The 17,665-nt window shown below is 37.6% G+C and overlaps 1 protein-coding gene across 10 annotated transcripts in view; it reads left to right on the top strand.

The window, feature by feature from the left end:
* STXBP5 (syntaxin binding protein 5) overlaps positions 1–17,665 on the top strand; it is a 184,305-nt gene that overhangs the window by 33,167 nt on the left and 133,473 nt on the right. For 6 of the 10 annotated variants that reach the window (XM_073337576.1, XM_073337566.1, XM_073337569.1 and 3 more), the window contains exons 3-5: positions 851–932; positions 2,301–2,401; positions 11,354–11,410. In XM_073337576.1, the coding sequence (XP_073193677.1) occupies positions 851–932; positions 2,301–2,401; positions 11,354–11,410 (240 nt within the window). The remainder of the gene's footprint in view (positions 1–850; positions 933–2,300; positions 2,402–11,353; positions 11,411–17,665) is intronic. The other 4 variants (XM_073337570.1, XM_073337572.1, XM_073337575.1 and 1 more) reach the window with 1 other exon arrangement.

The following is a 17,665-nucleotide window of genomic DNA, read 5'->3' on the forward strand; positions in this document are numbered from 1 at the left end:
AGTTCCGTCCACTGAAAAGCCCCTTTGATTGTTTCTCTAACCCTGAACTAGAGTAGGAGAGTCAGACCGTTACTGGAGAGCATAAGAAGACTAGAATTTCCTTCAATGAGAGCTCTCAAATCGTCTTTTAAATACTAATTTAAACATGGCCCTGCATTTCTTCACTGACCGCTTTGATTAGCCTGCTGGTCTTAAGGTGTTCCAGCAGCTTTTTCCATTTCCTCACTGCTCTGTAACTAAATGTGAGATAGTGGAAAGGGCAAAAGATCAAAATTAACTAGCAAGTAATGTTTTTCCTACAGTTCTGAAAGGCACCAAAGAGGAGGAGTCCTTATTTCTTAAGGAGAGAAATAAAGGACTCATTGAGAAGTAAGTCTAGGTTTCACCTTTTGTGGTTCAGTCCCGGGTTTACCTCAATCCTACCAATATGAAAGCCTTTCAGTCACCCTCTGAGCATAGAGAGGGTGACAGTGAGTTCACAACTGCCATAATACCTCATTGTCCTTTGGAATTACTTCTCTGCCATTCCCTTGCCACTTTGATCCTTCCTCAGCCAAATTTGTGAAAAGTTTAAGTAATAGTTTTGGAACATCATTAAGATGGGGCTTAATTTATATTGTAAATAAGAACAGGAATAAAGTGTCTGATCTGCATTTTGAAATGGCTTTGTGATTTATAACTTTTCTGATTATTACATAAGCATGTTTTATAATTAACTAAATTGGTAATAATGCAAGCACCAAATTGCAAAGCTATTTAGGACTTGTTCAGAAACATCAAGTCTTTTATAATATTCATTTTTACTAATTTTTTGTTACATACAACAGTTATTCCTTAATAGCATTGTCAGTTTTGGTCGGCCAGGAGTTGAATGCTACTGCCAACATGACAGTGAAGCTGCAGTAATCCAGCTCCAGTTCCTGATTAATGAGGTTTGTAAAGAGTTTAATCTTTACTGTCATTCAAAAAGAATGTACGTCATATATTTAAGGCTGTATTTTTAAAGCATTCAAATACAAATAAGAATATGAATTACTGTTTCATATATTTATCGAATAGTAATAATTTATTCATTGTCCTTATATATTAACTTTGTTCTTGCTCTGTTCCAAGAAAAAAATACAGGTGTCCAAAAATAAACTACTAAAGTAATTTTCTCTTTGGGGTATTTTATCACAGTAAACAAGATAATAATGTTCATAGGTTTTCTTAGAAAAACTATGGTCAAACATTGCAGAATGGATAAGCTCGAAAGCTTGTCTCTTTTACCAACAGAAGTTAACCCAGTAAAAGATATTACCTCATTCACCATCTTTCTAAACATTTGCCAAAGCTATTTAGTCTGATCTTTATTAAAAACATTGTTAATTGAGTAGCTACACATCTGGAATTTAAAGGGACACCATTAATATGAAAGATAGGTCATTTAAAAGAGATTAATTTATCTACATCTGCTCCAGAAACACCTTGCCAATTTTTGTGGCTTAACAATTCTGAGATTTAATTTATTTTTTGCTGTCTGCTGTTGCTTAGTTCAGACAGAGGAAACTAACAAAAATGCTGTCACATATAAGAAGTAAACCAGCTGGAAAAATAAAAATATTTGTTTTCCTGTAGGCTCTTAAATAATTTACTCGGAGATGTAATTTGTAAGAGTTAGTAGGTGTTAACATTGTCAGACAGAACTGGTAGTTTAAAAAACAAACCTTTAATTTATAAATTTTGTGGTAGTTTCAAGAATATTCATGAAATGTGATACAGTAGTTCTGGGATCTTACGGAACAAACTACTGTTTTTTCTTGAGACATTGATGTAAAATAACAGTTATAAGGGATATCAGAAAACTAAATAGTTTTCTAAAAAGAAGTGGTAAATATTTTTCTAAATACTCCATCAGAAATATCACCAAAAGCTTTATTACTTTCTACAAGGCAATATGTGACTTATTTAAGAATTAGTCTTTTTTTCTGTGGTGAAATACACATAGTATATTGTATTTAATGTGATCCAGTAGCTTAAAATATGTACCTTCTCAATAAATAAAACTGGTACTCATTTCCATGTTTTATTAATGTTCTTATTACATTTACCCCAAAAGTAAATTTTTAAAGTTGAAGCTGTTACTTTAAGTAGTAGTATAAATTTACTATAGCACTTTTCAGTTTGAATGATGGTCTTGCTATAAAATTTCTTCACATTGATGTTGGTTAAACAAGTCTCTGGAAACTGAATATTACACAAGTGAAAGATAGTATAAACTTTAAATGTAGATGAACATCTGAATGATCCTTTTTCTCAAGGGAGCTCTTGTGAGTGCCTTGGCTGATGACACCTTACACCTATGGAATTTGCGTCAAAAGAGACCCGCTATACTTCATTCACTCAAATTTAACAGAGAAAGGTAAGAATTGGGTCATAATCACCTGCATATGTATATTTTTAAAAATATATGAAGTGGGTGGGTGGGGGGGTGTGTAAATCTAAAGAACAGATTGATTGAACAGCAAACTATCTCAAGAATATTTTACCTAAACTGCTACAGATTAAGGTTCTGGTCCTGCAACTGACTGTGTGGGCTTGAGTTGCAGGATAATTGGGACCTAAGTTAGTTGAATCAAGTAGAAACACTAACATATTTAAACACCCTTTTATTTTCTACAGTTACTTACAATTCAATTTGTCTGATAAGAATGAGTGCTAAAGATAGTCACCATGATGAAAATTACTTGCAGCTTGATCCAAAACACACTTAAGTAAATAGAATCTTTTCATAGAGTTAATGGGCTTTGAATTTGACACTTCATAATCAGTTGTATTTACATGTTCGGTGTATCCGAGTAACACTGGTACTAAAAATATTTTTAGTGTTACTAATCTCATTAGACCATTTAAATCATCCTTGTATGTGAGACACTGAGTTGGCTTTCAAAGTGGGATTTCAATTTTTTTATTGAAAAATCCAAAATATGTATTGGAGAAAAGTAGAAAGGGTTGATAAACTTCCTTTGAAATTAAAAGGAGTACAAAAAATACAAAATTTGTGGCCTAGAAAACTAGATGTCATTGAATATTGAAGTGCTAGTCCTAAATTTTTTAAATGCTAAGAAGTACTAAAGGATGCATAAGTAGATTGGGTACACATTCTGTAGTAGTTCATTAATTTTGCTTTGTGCTGTGAGAGGAGCTGAGATAGTTGGCTCCTGATTTTATAGTAGACTAATATTTTTGTTCCAAAACTCGTTAAGGAGAATGTTATGATTAGCGTGAAACACAATAGGGTTCACCTATAATTGAAACGGAGGTTGCTGCACTGACTGATGGGATTGAATAGCCTTGTTTGTAGTACTTAAGACTGATCCTTAATGTCTCATACTTTGTTTATTTTTACATTAGGAGTAAGTTTATAGTTAAGGCTACGTTTTAGTCAGGGTTATCTTTAGTAAAGTCATGGACAGGTCATGGGCAGTAAACAGGTTTCAGAGTGGTAGCCGTGTTAGTGTGTATCAGCAGAAAGAATGAGGAGTACTTGTGACACCTTAGAGAGTAACAAATTTATTTGAGCATAAGCTTTCGTGGACTAAAGCCCACTTCATCAGATGCAAAATTCACGGCCTGTGACCTGTCCATGACTTGTACTGTATACCCCTGACTAAATCTTGCAGGTGTGGGGGAGAGGGGGGCGCCACGAATGCTGGAGGGGGGTGGGCAGCACAGGGGCACCGCGGGTGTTTGGGGGCAGGGAGTGGAGGCAGTGCCGAGAGCTGCCTGGCCATGCCTCCGCCTAGGAGCTGAGGGATGTCGCTGTTTCCGGTAAGCGCCGCCTAGAGCCCTCACCTTCCCCCAGCCCTGAGCCCCCTCACATACCCAAACTCCTGCTGCTGCTGCGGGGAGGGGGGCACAGTGGCCCAAGACTGCCCCAGCAGCAGCTGGTGCGGCTGGCCCGGGGCCACCGGAGCTGTTCAGGCGGCCCCCAGGGTCAGCCGCACTGGCCGCTGCAGAAGTCACGGAGGTCATGGAAAGTCACGGAATCTGTGACCTCTGTGGAAAAACTCGCAGCCTTATTAATAATATAATGGAATCTGATAGTTTTAACTGTCTCTTTACATTCAAACTTTACTATTTAGTGAGAATCATAACAAAAATAAACATCAGTATCTAAACACATTAAGATCATACAAATGCTAGACACTGGAAGACAGGTGGGGAATTTTAAGAATGGTTTTATGTATTGTGGATATTGACTGTAGTATCATTAGCATAAGTGTGAGCTTTCTGATAAATGTGTGAATCTTCCACAGCTAAAAAAGACACATTCAGAATCATACTTGTGAATTTAAGCAGGATAAAAGCAAAGTAGATAACCAAATGTGAGCAATCTAGCAAGAGCTGCAAAGACAAATTTTGCTGGTTCTCTGGCAGTGCACAGTTGTTTGTGTGTCACTATCAAAATTATTTTATTTACACAATTGAATTAATTTCAAAGTCTCTAAAGTAGATATCATAGGTCTGCAAAAAAAATGGCCTCTTGACCTATGAAGTGATCAGAATACTCTCTAAAACTCTAATAAATGCCTCCAACACTACATTCCTATCTGGTATTGTGGGATAAGTTTTACCAACTTCCTTGAAAGGTCAGTTTTTTCTTTTGACCATATCATTTATAAAACAAAACAGACTCCAACTCTGTTAGGGGACAGAAAGGTGAAGGATAATTGTATTATGATTACTACTGGGTACTATAGGTATATTGAAGACAAATAATTCTAAATCCTCATTCTTGGAGTCTACAGTACTCCTGGAGAGGATGTATGTTGATTTTTTTTTTTTTAACTGGTTGATATAAGTACTCTTAGTAAGGTTTGTATTTGTATTTATAAGTTGATATTTTTTCATTATTTTGAAGTAGATACTTTACAATGCCTTTGCTTGGATCAGCTAATTTCTTAGGGTTTTTTTGTACAATAAGTGAAGTTTACCCATGAGAAATTTCCTGTGAGCAGAGTTGACTGACGTGTGAATTGAGGACAACCTATGACAACCTAATAATGGAAAAAAAACCTTCAAAATTTTATCGATATTTTTACTTGGATTAGGATTATTTCCTTATAATTTACACTAATATCTCAAATATCAAATACTAGAATTAATCCTTGCACTAATCTCTTATGTAGTTATCAAAGTACGGCAATGTGTTGCTTCAGTAGCAAACTCACTTAAAAACATTTAAACGTTATTTAATTTCTACACAATTACAGTTCAAATGCCAGTATACATATTTTATCCAAATTGAAGAACATCATAGAAAAAGCTACATCTCCCTTTCTTGCCCTTGCATGGTAGCACAAGAATGCACAGCCCTGAAGCATACTGCTATTCCAAAGAATCCAACATTGAACATTTGGGGCACTTAAAAGGGGCACGTGTGTGTCCTCTGACAGTGGAATCTATACTGAAAACAACTCTTAAAGAATGACAGTGGCTGTAGGATAAGTAAGCATTTTTTCCCTAGATAATTGTTCCAGTGATTAATTACACATGATTATTTCAAGTTTGAAAGAAAGATAAATTTTTTAAAATTTCAACTTTCAGCTACTGGTTCTTATTAAACCATTGCTTGCTAAATCAGAGCCTTCCATGTTTGGGTATCTTACCCTTGTATATGCGTATTTCTCTGAGAAACGGTGTCTGAGATATAGAAATAATAAACTGCTGTTCAGAGGCATGTCTCCAAACATGAGAATATCTAAGTGTATAGAACATGGGTGCTGTGAATGATTGAAAGACAGATGTTGAGGCAATTTGTAATTGAGAAGACTTCCATTGAAGCAGTGCACAGCAGCTCTTAGGATTGCCACTAAATTAATAACTGTTATATGACAGAAAAACTAATGGAACTATGGTATGTAAAGATAAAGAAATTTACAAGATGCCAAATGTATATTGAGGAATGTAGAAATATTTTGGTATTGTATTTGAGAACACAAATCATTAATAATACAGCTGCGTTGTAGTGCATACATAGTAGCATCCTAAACTTTGGCATTTAATGACTTTTTGGTGCTTAACCATTCAAGCTTTATCCTTATTTTTTTTTAATAGTCACACAGACTTCTCCACATAAGACACTAAACATGACAACTGTTTCCTTAAGACTCACTACAGTCAATTCAAAACCAAAACAGCAAACATCAACCTTTTTATTTTTCAGATATTTGTAATAAAGGAGAGCAGAACTCTTCTGAAAATGTTCTGTCTAGAGATTTTTTAGAGTTGGTAGAAATGACAGTTGGCAATACTTTCTTATGCTTCATTCACCAAAGTACTCGCCACAGTGATAATTTTTAACTAGTGGCAAATAGACCTAATTGTGTGCTTGTCAATATATAGTGCATATACTACATGTATTCTTTGTACGTTACAGTAAATACATGGGAAATGTCTGTGTCACAAGGAAAATATATACACTACAGATCCAAGCTGGTCTATTGGATTCAGTCATGAAACTCTCACAGGGACAACTCCTGGGGTCATGGTGGCTCAGGAAGAACTCCCTGTGTATGCTCAGAGCTAGTGTGATGCACAGTGGATGATGACAGATGGGTCAGATGCTGAAAGAGACAAATACTCCCAAAAGCATATACAATTAGAATTTAATTAGTCATCAGCTAGAAATTGAAAAGCACCCTAAGGTTAAACTGGTTGATAGCATTGGTGCTACTTAATCTTTCTCTAGACATTTTCTAAGGAAATAGCTCTTCCCTTTCCCCACCCCAACCCCATATTCTGGAACTATCATAGGTAGAAATTGAAAAATAAGGAAGGAAGACATGATGGGGGGTGGAAATGAAATAAACACAGCCTATGATGAATTCTGTTCTTTATGGACTGTATATTCACCAACAAAAAAAGCTTGTTAAAGGAGAGTTAAGGTTGTTTATCAGTGCTTTGTACCCTTCCAGAGCATGGAAGCTGGAAGCTAAAAACAGAAAGTTCTCAGAACCAGTAAGAGTACTCAACCACACAAAAACAGAGACATTAGGAAAAGCCGGGAAATTGACCGGCAATTTAAAGTGAAGGTTGTGCTTCCTGAAAATCAGCAAGAGCATTCTTAAATGGCCAATTTTAAAAATTAAAAAATTTAATCAAAAACACAAAACTTATTCTGCACTTCAAGTGCTGTAAATTTGTAGAGGATACGCTATTTTTCAGTATAACCAAGGTTTACTCTCTGCTTTATTTCAGTGCAACCTGAAGCATAGCCTAAAGCTCCTCTGTTGTATCCATAATGAAATATGTAAGACATCTTAGGGTGCACTGGTACCATGTTTGTTCAAGAGGATGTTGTATATTGGAAGCAAATGATACCCAAAAGTGTGTAGTGATATATTTAATCATCTGTGCTTTATATTGCGGGGAGGAGGGGAATGTCCTTCCAACAGGGAAAAATAAAGACAAAGGCTTTACTAGTCCCTGGGCCTCAACCATAGTTCTGGATGAGAAAATAGATGGCAGCACCAGATTCTGTGTGGAGTCACTTTAAAGTGGAAGTGGATCGAAAATACAAAGGAAAAACTACTTTCACGGCAGGTCAAGGCCTGCGATAACTTGAAATAATTGTTTTGCTTGTGCAATGCACCAGACACTTTTGACAGACAACTGGAGAAAGTATTACATGGCATGCCTCTTTCAGCTGCTTGTTTCTATGTTATATCTTGGTGAACATGTATTGATTGACAAATGGTCTGTGGTAAACAGAATGTTTCCAATCTGAAATTGAACCGCCAAAATGTGAATTGTTTCAAAATGGAGTAATTTATCTTGAGCACACAATCAGTGTGGAAGGAATTTCCACTGATAAAAAGAAAAATTGAAGTTGTACAGATTGGCCGTCTCCCAGGACATTCATAGATATGTAAAGTTTTATAGATCTCTGCTCCTGTTGCAGAAGATTTATTGGTGTTTGCCAGTGCTGCAAAACTACTGCATAAGTTGGTTGAGAAAGGGAAACCATTTCAGTGGTCAGCAGTGTGTGAAGAGGCATTTTCAGAGTTGGAAAAGGCTCTTGTGACTGCTCCTGTCTTTGCCTATCCATGTTTCAGAATGCTTTTTTATATTGGACTAATATGCTAATGCTTTCGTTTGAGGTCAGTATTGACACAAGAACACAAAGAACTGGAGAAGGTAGTGGCTTATTATTATCAAATGTCTAACTTTTCCTGAGATAAATTCTTGCAGTACCTGAAAGGAACTCCTGGAAGTGATTAAATATGTAGAATATTTTCATCACTATTTGTATGCAAGAAAGTGTAAGGTCCCTGCAATGGCACTTCAGATTCAGGGTATCCTGAAAGGCAACTTCCCAGGTCGTTGGAAAAACTTGCAGTACTATGATTTCACAATTGCACACTTGTCTGTGCACAGACATGATAGTGCTGATGCTTTGTTCGGGGTCTAATTGCAAACAGTGCCAGGAGAGCAAGGAATTCATTGCTAAAGAAAGAATGTTCCTAGGAAGAAATGAGTGTCTGCCTTCTTCCCACAGTTTTCAGAAGTGAAAATGTTCCTGGTGTCGTAGAAGTAGACTTTAGAGCAGCTAAAAGCTTTCTAAAGAGAGGATCTTGATATAAGAATAGTATGTGGTGGGAAAATCCATTGGCAAACGCAGCCATTCTGGAATGCAGTATCCCTTCACAATACCAAAATAAATGCTTTCTGGTCACAGTGGGAAAACCTGAAGTTAAAAGATGGAAAAAACCAGCAGGTTATGGGTAAAGGTATTAGCTATTTGTGCCATATAGATTGAAAAGAAAGTTCTGAGGTTGTGATTATTTTAAAACTGCTGAACACTGTGGTTTTGCAAAAATCTTAGCCAAGCTGAGAGGTTTTCTATTGGGTAAAATGCAGGCAGGATGTAAAAAACTGGTGCAGGAAAATTGATGCTCACATTGCAAAGAAGGGTTCTCCTAAAACTGGGAGAGCCTTTCTGAAACAATATTTTATTTATATGTTTGGGTCTTTGCATGAGACAGGCTAGTAATCAATTATTTTGTGGTAGCTATTGACTACTTCACAAAATGAGCTGAAGTTTACCCAGTAAGAAATCAAGGCACTGTGATGGTGGCAGGCATCCTAGTGAATGACTTTGTCGTTCAATTGGGGTCCCAACTGAGTTTCTCCTTTTGATCTCTTTGAAACTTAGAATCCAAAGTGCTTCAGCAGGGATTCATAAAACGTGCAATACCCCAGCTCGTCCATAGTCTAATGGGATGGTGGTGTTCAGCTCACTACCTTTTTATAGAACAGCACCAAATGGACTGGTAACAGAATATCGCATTCCTTTTGAAGGTTTATAGCAGTGCCTCTCAACCTTTTCAAACTACTATACCTGTTTCGGTGTTATACTTAAAAGAAGCACATGGGATCTTTATGGGGAGAAGGCAGCACGCCACATTTATTGAGAATACAACAGGTAGCATATGCTTTACTTACATGCGTGCACACGCGCGTGCGCACACACACACACACCCCTTCCTCTGCCAGTTGATGTTTATAGTTTGGATCAATGTAGTGGCCAGCCAGATTGGTCGCAGAGGGGAGCAGGGCTCTGTTGGTCACGCTCCAGTGCTCCTGGAGTGTGGCAAGACAAACCCAAAGTCCCATGGCCAACCACCCTGTTCTTATAGTCTTTTTTTGTCTGTTGAAGTCTATGGATTTTGCTGTGTCAGTTTGGGACCGGTTAGTTCTTAATTGGTGTATCTCTTGATGTCAACATTCCAATACACCTCCGAGAGGGTCATCCTGTCCTGATTTCGATTTAATCAATTGTCCTGTCTTTACGGGGGCCAGCCTTCACCTCAGGGTCATCAGTCTGCCCTTCCTTCATTATGGATGCACATCGATGGTTCTCTGATGTCAAGTCTCTTCACTCCTTCCTTGACCATCTGGCTATAACAATGGCCTTCATACCTTATCTTTTCCTGATGCATACGTTCCTCATTCACACAAACAGTCTTTTACAGAGACCTTTAAGAATACTAACAGCAGTATTTTATATCAAGTAAAAGACATTGTAAATTAAAGCTTACTACACTTTATAACCAAAACAATTCACATTGGCGCGTAGGCCTTCAACATTCCTCTAATCCATTTAACATAAGACACAACACAGGATCCTGTCTCTTACTAGTTAAGCCTTAAAACAAAGAACTAAAAGGGCCTTATTTGTAATGCATGGGAAACAGAATCTCTCCTAGCCCCAAAGGGTCATCTTTCTGCTATTCAAATGGGGTGGCTGGTAAAATGAAATCAAGACATACATTAGTACCTCTATTCTTATAGTTCAATTATACAATCCTGCTCCTACATCAGAAGTCTAATTTGTCTTGTGTAGCCCCAAGTTTCACCTCACTTAAAAACTACTTGCTTACCAAATTAGACATAAAAATACAGAAGTGGTACAGCATACTATTACTGAAAAATTGCGTACTTTCTAATTTTTACCGTATAATTATAAAACAAATAAATTAGAATATAAATATTGTATTTGCATGTCAGTGTATAGTATATACAGCAGTATAAACAAGTCATTATCTGTATGAAATTTAGTGTGTACTGACTTGGCTAGTTATTTTTCTGTAGCTTGTTGTAAAACTAGGCAAATATTTAGATGAGTTGATGTACCCCCTGGAGGACCTCTGTGTACCTCCAGGGGTACACATACTCCTCGTTGAGGACCACTGGTTTATAGAACAGCAGTCAGTGAGAGTACCACCTATACCCAGCATTCCTCATGTTTGGGCTTGCACTAAGGACTGCAGCAGCCTCTTGTATGGAGATCCTAAAGAGGAATAAAGGAATTTGGACTATGTAGAAACCCTACAATTCAGAACTGGAAAAGCTCACACCTTTGCTAGAGAAAATTCAATGATAGTTTCTTGATAAGATGAAAAGGTCATATGGGGAAACTTTTTAAAGAGGGGACTTGGTCTGGTTCCAAATAATCCTGGAAGAAAGAAGGGGAGGAGTCCAAATCTATATAAACCTTTGGAAGGACCCTATACAGTACTGACACAATAATAAATGAAGTTGTGTATAGGATACTGTTGGGTCCCAGGACTAAGCACAAAGTTATCCCACAGGACTATTCAAGGTGGAACATGATTTCATCATGGCTGACCCCTGCAACTGAGACTGTTCCTGTGGAAGTTGAGGGTGGAAAATTCAGAGTGGTGAATTCCCCATTAGAACAAAATGAGCATGTTCTGTGTAAGCCAGTAAATTCCACAAAATAACAGAGACGCTTCAAGGGCTCAAGAGACCACTGCCATCCACCCTGTTGTTAATTTTCTTTCAGACAGAGAAGTACACAGAAACAGACAGAGAAGGAAGCTGGAATCAGGCTGGACAAGTGGTATGTGAGAAGCATAGAGAGAGGGCTTTTGGGTCTGGTGCTAGCTAAAAAACGTTTGGCGTTATAAGCAAAGAAACTATATCCTATTGTTTTGATTCCTTCTGGGTTTAGGGGAAGCAGGACTTTGTACATTATTTGTAAATAAGATTGCATTAAAGGTACCTATTTCATCGTTACTTTCTCCTCTTAACTGGAACAACCACTAAGACTCTGAATTTTTGGCTATCCTCTTGGTTCAAAATACAGGACAAACTCAAAGAAAATGGACATTAACTTGGCAATGGAACTGTTACAGCCATTTTTAGTAGTGTGCATTGTGAATGGCAATCTAGCCTGCAAGGGTGAAGGGCTTAATCTGTTCTTTCCTTCCTGCCCCCTTCCTATATTTAAGAGGAGGCAGTGTTGCTAGAAAACTAAAAATCAGCACTCCTGAGTTTGAATCCTGTCTCTTCCCCTGATTTGACTCTGCAGTCTTGAGCAATCTACTAATTCTCAGTAGTAGTTTATCCATTTGTCAGATGAGTATGCTAGTACTGGTGTTAGAAGAAAGATGGAAAACTTAATGGTCATGGGCAGGTCTACACTACTGCTTAAGTTGATCTAACTTTACGTTGCCCACTTTGCGCCCCTTGCCCCAAACGGCACAAGTTTCATGCTGTCCACACCAATGCTATATCGGCAGAATTTGAGACAATTTGATTGTCTCTTGCTTATTAAATACTTGCTTACTAAATACTAATTTTGAAGTTCTTTCCTGCTTGGACAATGGAATTTACAGTTTGCCTGGTGTTTGAATCTCCTCCACCTTTTTTTCTTTAAACAGTATACTTTATTTTTTTGTTACTGAGTTCAGTTCTGCAAGTGGAGATTTAACATCACCACAGATATAATGTATTGACTTACTATGACTGAGGTTTTACCTGCATGTGAAGTCTTGTTTTTTAGGTAAGGAAGGTTTTTGTGGTGGTGGGTTTTTTTCCCCCCCTTGGTATTTATCTCCTGCTAAGATTGTGAGGGTCTTGAAAGACAATAACAGACTATGGCCAGAGTTGTCAAACTTGGATGCCTAAAGTTAATCACCTAAATTCATATTCAGATATTTTAATCAATGACCAGATTGTCAAAGATTCTGAGCTTCTCATTGAAGGGTCTGTAGATTAATATCTTTTGTAGCAAATCTGAGAATATAGGAAGTTTATTTGTTAGCATTTAGTTTTCTTAACATATTACATTTCTATCATTTAAAATGCTAGATATCCCAAAGACCTCCACTAGTGCCGAGAAATAAAAATTCCCTTAATGCTCTTGAATCAGGTTTCCTGTAAAATACAGTAAAGAGTCCATGGTAGATTTACTGAAGCATAATAAGTCCGTGTACAAGCATGAATCTACAATTTCCAAATGTAGTTCAACTTTCTGAAGTTTAAGTTGAGTCAAATTGAATCTGGTGAATTTTCCCATCTTAGTTTCCTTTTTAGGCAAAGTGTAGAAAACAATAAGTCACCTTCATAGTCCCTTTCGTGTCCAGTCTCCAATTCATCAGTTTTCTCTCATAACACTGATCATACACAGCTGCTTTATCAGGATGTCAATCAATATAGTTGTCTATTACACTGATTCCAAAACCTAGCCTAGAGACTGGGCACACATATCCCAATTCTCAAAAATTCTGTTTCTAAGGCAGATATTCCCTTCTACTCCATAAAAGGAAAACTTCCCCATTTATTTTGTAAAAATTCTTCTGCTGCAAACATGGTATTTCAGACCATGCAGGATTCTTGATGTCTCAAGAATAGGATTGTTTAGTTGGATAATTTGATAGAACTTTGTGAAATAGCAACACGATAACTGGCAAGAAGGCTTAAAAATAAATTAAAGTAACTCTAGGTTAAACAGAGCCAATATCTTCAACCACTGTCTTAAAAAAAAAAAAAAAACCCACAAAAACCTGATGTATCCGATGAAGTGAGCTATAGCTCACGAAAGCTTATGCTCAAATTTGTTAGTCTCTAAGGTGCCACAAGTACTCCTGTTCTTTTTGCGAATACAGACTAACACAGCTGCTACTCAAAAACCTTTTTACTATGTCATGTGGGGTGTAAAGTTTTTATTGCAATAAATTTGGGAATAATCCCATTACTCCTATCCAGTAATTACCGCTTAGTTCCTTAACATTAATATACTTAGTCCCTTTTTCATTTTACATATGCAAATGCTGTGCTGAAAATGAACAGAAATTATGGTAAATGAAAAAAGTTGCTTGGTTAGCTTGGCAATTTTTAGAATTAAAAAATTTAACCAATACAAAATAATTTAAGTTGGTATATTTTCAAACTGTAAACTTGAGCCAGTATTTTGTTCCTCATTCAGATTACAGTACACTTGTGAATATCTAAAAGGCAACTTTATTAATTATTGTTTTTGAAAGATCAAAGGCATTTTACATGACCTAAATGTATGATGTAACAAGTAATTGTATGAGTTTAATGACTCTCTGCAGTTTGCGTTTTAGAAATGCATCTAGTTACTCTGAATGAAAAACAGTCCAATAGATCAGTGTTCTCCATTGATTAAAATATTGTCACTTTGTCCTTCAACAAAGCAAGGGAGTAACCTGATGAATAGAAGTTTTGATTGGTTTGACAGGCAATTAAATTGAGATGTACTGTAGGGAAATTAAAGGTTAGTTTACAAGGATTCTTGTTTTTTTAATAGAAACACTGTTAAAGAATAACAGTCTTCTCTATTTGGTATTTGACATACGATTTCCATAATATGCATATAATACAATTTTTAAAAAGCTAGTACAAATATCAGTGATCCTTCTTTGAGACTTCCATAATGAAGCTGTTCTTTTCAGTAACTGTCTCTTGTTGTAATTAGTGTTTTGATATGTCTTGTGGTGGGATCATGATAAACATTTTTCTTAAATAACTTTGACAGTTGATCAGAGGCATATGGTATGCAACTAGCAAAGGAAATCCTTGGAGCATGTCCGTAAATTTCTTCTCAAGTGATCCGCCTGTCACTGTTAATATAGTCCCACACACAATTATGCAAATTAGGTTTAAAAATTCATTAATGTAAAATAAGGAAAAATTAATATAGTAAGTTTATTTGGATCAGTGCATGGATAACTAGAGCACAATCTACATCTATATAAAAGGTTTGTGATGTTTTTACCAAGTGCTAAATTTGTAAAAGCAGTATTACTCAAGGATCTAACAAGATCACCACCACCACCCCCAGCCAAATTACATGAAAGAAAGAAATGTGGGGTGCTCTCCTGTAGTCACTGGTAGTGATACAGTCTACACCATCTCTTTTGCTTGTTTTTCCCAATGCTAGATTGTATTTCATTTAACTAGCCCATATCCAAGCCCAAATCTCATTCTGAAATTTCTATTATGCTGTTTGAGATGAATTTTAGGTCTTTAGAGAGTTTGATTCACCGACTAACATGCATCTGTGACTTCCCAGCATGCTGTGATGCTACAACTGCTGAAATTCAGTGGACCTAACCCATGGGGGCATAAAACATGCTTCAACCAGCATGTGTATTTTATGAGGTGCTAGGTTATAACAATGTATTACTAGACTACCTGCTCCTTCCTGTTCATTCTGATACATTGTGACATTTTCCACTGTGATATGTTACCTTATAAATGTTTCTTATAAAGCACAAGACTCGGATTTCCAGTCAAGTTGTTTATGATCTGCAGCATTAAGTTTTTTAAACAAAAGTTAAAGGCTCCCTGTGGAAATCACTAGAAAAAAATAAACTCTCCAACAAATGCTAGATGATTCTATATATTATTCTATTAAAAGTTTTTATTATATTAAACTACTCCCTAGAAATAGTACAGGAAAACAAATATACTTATCCTAGAGTTGACAAAAAAAAATCTCGCTTTCAATAGAGTTAAAAGGTTTGAAGTTTTTTTTAGATTCCTTAAAAGTGGAAAGTGAACTTTCTAATAACATAAAGGCGAAAACGGAAGCAAGCTACCTTATTTTTTGTGTAGATTTTAATTTAATATATTCTTTGTGCACAGAGGTGTATATGATGATGGCCTTTCACTTATATCCTTTTATTCTGTAGAATCCTAAACTACGTTACATGCTATACAGGGATCCATAAATTCCACTACAGGAGTAGCCTACTCCTGAATTAAAAACGATTGCTTATAAGTGAACAATAATCCTACACAGCAGTGACAGCACTTTATGACCAAATTGCTCATTATACAGTTTGCACAGGTGACCAGAAATAGTCGTTGTCGGTGATCCCTCAAGGTCGAGTACGATCTCTTTCACAGGTTTTATTTTTCATCGGTTCTTTGGTGACTGAAGAGTCCGATTCTTGAGCCACAGGCTCTTTGGCAGACATTGCAGGAGGTGTTGGAAGACAGGTTTGGGCTGCGATTGCTGCATGACCGTTGTCTTTCCTTTCTTTTCTGGTGTTTTTCTATGACCATGGCAAGGCGATTTTCCTCAAGAGTAGACCTCTCTGACAAGTCTTCGCCAGTTATCCCTATCATGGGCTGCTGTCTCCCAGTGTCTGGTGTTGCTGACACCCTCAAGATAACATCAAGAGATGTGGCTTTAAAGCGTTTCTCTTGACCTCTGTTTTCTTTCTCCTTCAGTGAATTGTGCATACAGCAGTTGTTTTGGTAACTGTACATCAGGCATGCTCACACAGTGCCCACTCCACCTCAGCTGGTGCTGGATAATCAGGGCCTCAACACTGAAGAAGTTGGCCTCTGTGAGGATACTGACATTAGTGTGATGATCCTCCCACTCTTTTTTGAGGATCTTCCGAAGAAAGTGCTGGTGCTGGCGTTCCAGGTTTTTCAGGTGTTTTCTGTAGGTCACCAAGTCTCACAGCCATACAGGAGACTTGGGATTACCATTGCTTTGTAAACTAAAAGTTTAGTATGTATTCTGATGTTATGATTGTTGAACACCTGGCAAGACAGTTTGCCAAAGGCAAGGCTGGCACAGCAAATTCTGCGCTGAATCTCAATGTCTGTATCTGCCCTCTGTGAGAGATGGCTGCCAAGATAGACAAAGCATTCTACATTTTCCAGTTCTTCTTTGTTGATATAGATCTTCCTTGCTGGGTCTGATGATTGTCTGGGAACTGGCTGATGGAGAACTTTTGTTTTGCCTATGTTCAGAGTTAGCTCTAGGCTGTTGTAAGCTTCAGAGAAGCAATTAAGGACTGTTTGGAGATCCTCCTTTGAGTGTGCAGCTACAGCACAATCATTTGCATACTGGAGTTCAGTTATTGTTGCCAATATTACTTTAGTCCTGGTACGGAGACAACAAAAGTTGAAGATGTTGCCATCAATCCGATATTGGATGCCAATCCCTTGTGGTAGATGGTCTTGGGTTAGTGTTTTCATAGCTGCTAAGATAATGAAGCAAGGGTGGGTGCCATTACAAAACCTTGTTTTATGCCAGTTCGGATGACAAAGAGCTCAGCAGCAGAGTCACTGCACAGGATGGAGGCAGTCATCTGGTTATGGAGGAGTCTTATAATGGTGATAAATTTGCTTGGGCAGCCAAACTTTGACATGACTTTTCACAGAGCCTCAGGGTTTACAGAGTCAAAGGCTTTGGTCAGATCGATAAAGGCCATATACAGCTCCTGGTGGTGGTGTTGACATTTTTCCTGGATCTGCCTGGCTGTGAAAATGTTGTTGATTGTGCCAGCACAACACAACCCAGTATAAGACCTCAATGACAGAACAAGTGGATGAAGCAGGATCACCTCTCAACGGCTGTGAAGGCTGCAACAGAGGAGAAACCTCTAGTCATCTTGAACCTCCTTACCACCAGACACAGGTGCCTCTTGTGCAAAGATTTGTGTGGCTGCTGGTGCGCATCAGCTCCCACTCCATTAAACTACACATATGCAGGCTTCTTTCACAGGAAGAACTTTGTCCCCACCCCTACCCATAAGTCTTGTGGCAATGGGCGAGTGGCAACAGATAGGTGAAGTAATCATCAGGAGTCCCTAGTCACAGACGAACACACAGGTGATGACTGCAAGATGGTCATCATGTGCCCCTGGACTGGGATGGGGGGCATTTTCGGCAAAGAGGGCGGTGGTTGCACTTTTTTCTGGAAGGGAAAACCAGCAAGTGACAGGCAAATGTGTACATGGTGTTGGCTTTGCAATCAAAAACCTGCTAGTCAACCTCCTGACTGAGCTCACAGACGAACACACAGGTGATGACTGCAAGATGG

The sequence above is a fragment of the Lepidochelys kempii genome, chromosome 3 (genome assembly GCF_965140265.1).
Source record: "Lepidochelys kempii isolate rLepKem1 chromosome 3, rLepKem1.hap2, whole genome shotgun sequence".
NCBI classification, from domain to species: Eukaryota; Metazoa; Chordata; order Testudines; family Cheloniidae; genus Lepidochelys; species Lepidochelys kempii.